Source organism: Drosophila innubila, unplaced genomic scaffold (assembly GCF_004354385.1).
Source record: "Drosophila innubila isolate TH190305 unplaced genomic scaffold, UK_Dinn_1.0 64_U_U, whole genome shotgun sequence".
NCBI classification, from domain to species: domain Eukaryota; kingdom Metazoa; phylum Arthropoda; class Insecta; order Diptera; family Drosophilidae; genus Drosophila; species Drosophila innubila.
The window spans coordinates 1-3,058 of record NW_022995695.1 but is presented as its reverse complement, the minus strand read 5'-3'; the positions used below and the strand labels follow the sequence as shown (position 1 = coordinate 3,058).

Sequence of the window (3,058 nt, the reverse complement as noted above, 5' to 3'; positions counted from 1 at the left end):
TCACTTTTTTACTTAAATTTCAAGTTCTTCTTGTGTTGTTGCATAAGATATATATGTGTATTTATATATATATATATCTGTCTCTTATACACATCTGGAGAATTGCAGACCATATATAAATTGATATAATATGGTATATAATCGCACACCGAAACGCGTCTCGATTTTTTTGAAATGCGACGCACGTTGCCCGATGGCATTCACCTGGGCGGTCAGACGGCGACTCTGAAAGATATTCTCGTCTGGATCTTGTCTCAGAATTGGTATTGGTAACGATAACCACTCCCGCGTCTATTAGAAACAGGACCGTTGGCTAGCGAGGTCCGCGAGCTTCTGAGCCATGTGCCGGCAACGCAGTTTGGTTAACAGCTATGAAGCCGCCTCTCAACGACGCCAGCGGCCACGATGACAGCGACGTTAACATCGACGCAGACGCAGACGCAGATGGAGACGAAGACGAAGACACAGCCGAAACGTCAATTATATTCGCTCTTTTTCGATACCTGATAGACGGTGTATTGGCCGCATTTGGACTACCTTTTAGCCAGTGCTTTGCTTACTTCTAATGCACACACTGCTCGTCTTTTGCATTTGTAAACTAGTTTTTTTAATGCCTACGCCCATTTCTGCTCCTGTTCCACTTACTTCACTTCCTTGACCCTCACCCCTTTAGCCCCCTTTGAAGCCAGATTCCACTCGATTACGCACTTTTCTTCACATGCAAACTAACTGCGATTCTGATCAAGATTCCAGAACTGCACGCTGTTTGGCTGGATAATAAGTTTTCAATACTTCCATATATTATACACTGTCAGAATATATAAATTGTATGGAAACATTTCGAAATAGAATTTTCTAAAAATTTGCATTATTAAGAACTATCCGAACATTTGTAATATGGATTTACTTTTCTGTTCATACCAGTTGAGCTTATTCAACGTTTAAATATATTATTAATTAGGAATAAGTTTTCAGCATAGTTTAATTTTTCCTTCCTTCTGTTTCCTTTTATTTTATTCTTCAGAGAACATTTCTTTCAGTATTTCTATTATACAAAGCACCTGAAACTCTTGCTCAGTGTATTCGGTGAAATTAATTACGGTTCGAATTGCTTATGCCATATTTCTCCTTTTTTAATACCTCGTAAACTAAAGCGCCACTTTTCATAATCCAGTTCAATTTTAACAAAAAATTTCGCTTTGAAACATCTTTTAGTGAGACCTTAAATATACATAAAAACTTTGATGTAAGCATATTAAGTACTTCTTTTTACATTTATTGAGCTGCAAGTCTTTGATAAAAATAATATTGTAGGCGTTCACTTTAAAGCATTTAAAAATTTTCGTGTTGAGCTCGCTTCATCGTCATCATCAAGTCAGACATCGTTTAAATTTATTTTTGTTGCCAACTGTAAGTCGCTAATTTAATATACACAAATAATTATGTTCTGGAATGCATCAGCTTAAAAAGACTTAAATTAACAAATGCCTTGTAGGATTTAGTTATTAGAATAAATGAAACGAATCAAAATCAAGTTAAAACCCATTGTCACGACTTGCGTTGGCGTTTTCGGTGTTGAAAATTTCGCAAATTAAATCAATTGTTCTCTGGAATTGGCCAGGTCATTGTTGGCCAACTTGATCTGGACTCATATAATAAACAAATGCTTGCCAATCTGAAAATAATGTGTGACGTTCATACTCAAGTGTCACGGTCATGGTGGGCCTTATTTTTATTTTTTTGGCGACAGAGCAAACTTGAACAATTGGGTTTGTGTATTTCAATATTTTGCCAACTAAGTGTCTGTAATTGGACCCCAAGGGGCAATTTGCCCGTTGATTGATCGCAAAGTGCTCTCCGTTCTCCATTCTCCATTTGGCAGTGTTGAATTTTTGAAAGCAATCGACAAGCATAAAAATCAAGTGGGAGACGGTGAAAGAGGTTCAACCCAGTGAGCTTTGATTAATAAATTTTATAAAAACAACCAAAGTCCCATACATGATTGCTTGGTTTTCGGTTGGTTTGAATTTCTGAAACATTCCTGGTTATCTAAATAAAATTAATTCTATTTTACAATGCCATGTATTTAATTTACATTCTTTGCTGTTGTAAAGTATGCTACACTTTTTATCAGACATTTCTCTTTTGCTTTTGCATAACTGTTGCATAGTCTTAGGGGCAAAAAAATTGTACAGTGGCTGCCAATCCTTTGAATTGCTGAAATCCCGCAAATGAATTAAAGATTAACAAATGAATTAATCAAATTTAATAATTTTGAAATACTTTAACATCAAGATGCTCTCTGAGTGAATTACATAAATAAATATAAATTTCATTTTCTTTTTGCTTTTGCTTTGTTGAAGTGATAGTTTGTGAAGCAGGTTAACTATTTGGAAGCAGCATTAATAATAATTGATAATTCGTATATAATAATTAATAACTAACTATCCATAAAATGCAAATAAATGTTAGGCTTTGAGCGCATATTACTGAAGGAGAAGTTTCTCTATAGGAACTGGGGCGAAGAATTCGTTGATGTGCGCCACCAAAATGGGCGCCCATTGTTCACGGGTGGCGGGAATTCCAACACGTGTAATTTCCGGCAAATTCTCATTGACCAAATTCAGTATCATAGCATCTAAAAATCAATCAAAAATTAATTAAAGTTATGTTATCGGTATCAAATGTTACTCACTCAGATTGCGGTCGGAGAAGATGCCATTGGCCAAGACGCGAGCGCTGCCAACGCTGACATTTGCATTAAGGCGATGCAAACTGAGACGTTTATTACCGCTGGGAAGCTGCTCAATGTGTCCGTCAGTCAAAATAGTGGCCTTAACGTTATCTGCAAGTTTAATTATTAAACATATAATAATAATAATTTCCAAAAATCTCTAAAGTATTTTACGACAATTTTTTTAGAAAGCAAACAAACTAAATGTTGGTCTTTACTAAAATATCAGAGATTTTGTTCTTCGGACATCATTTGGGAGTCACAGCCATTATTATGGACTATAATCGGCTGACATAAATTTATTAAAAAATAATTAACATAAAT

The 3,058-nt window shown here is 35.4% G+C and overlaps 1 protein-coding gene across 1 annotated transcript; it reads right to left on the bottom strand.

Moving 5' to 3' along the window:
• Positions 1 to 2,251: 2,251 nt before the first annotated feature.
• Positions 2,252 to 2,894, bottom strand: LOC117793267 (the record flags this gene model as incomplete). The annotated part of the gene is made up of 2 exons (XM_034633551.1): positions 2,252 to 2,638; positions 2,696 to 2,894. Coding segments are annotated over 2 exons (351 nt in total), but the record flags the coding sequence as incomplete, so codon positions are not given.
• Between the last annotated feature and the right edge of the window lie 164 nt (positions 2,895 to 3,058).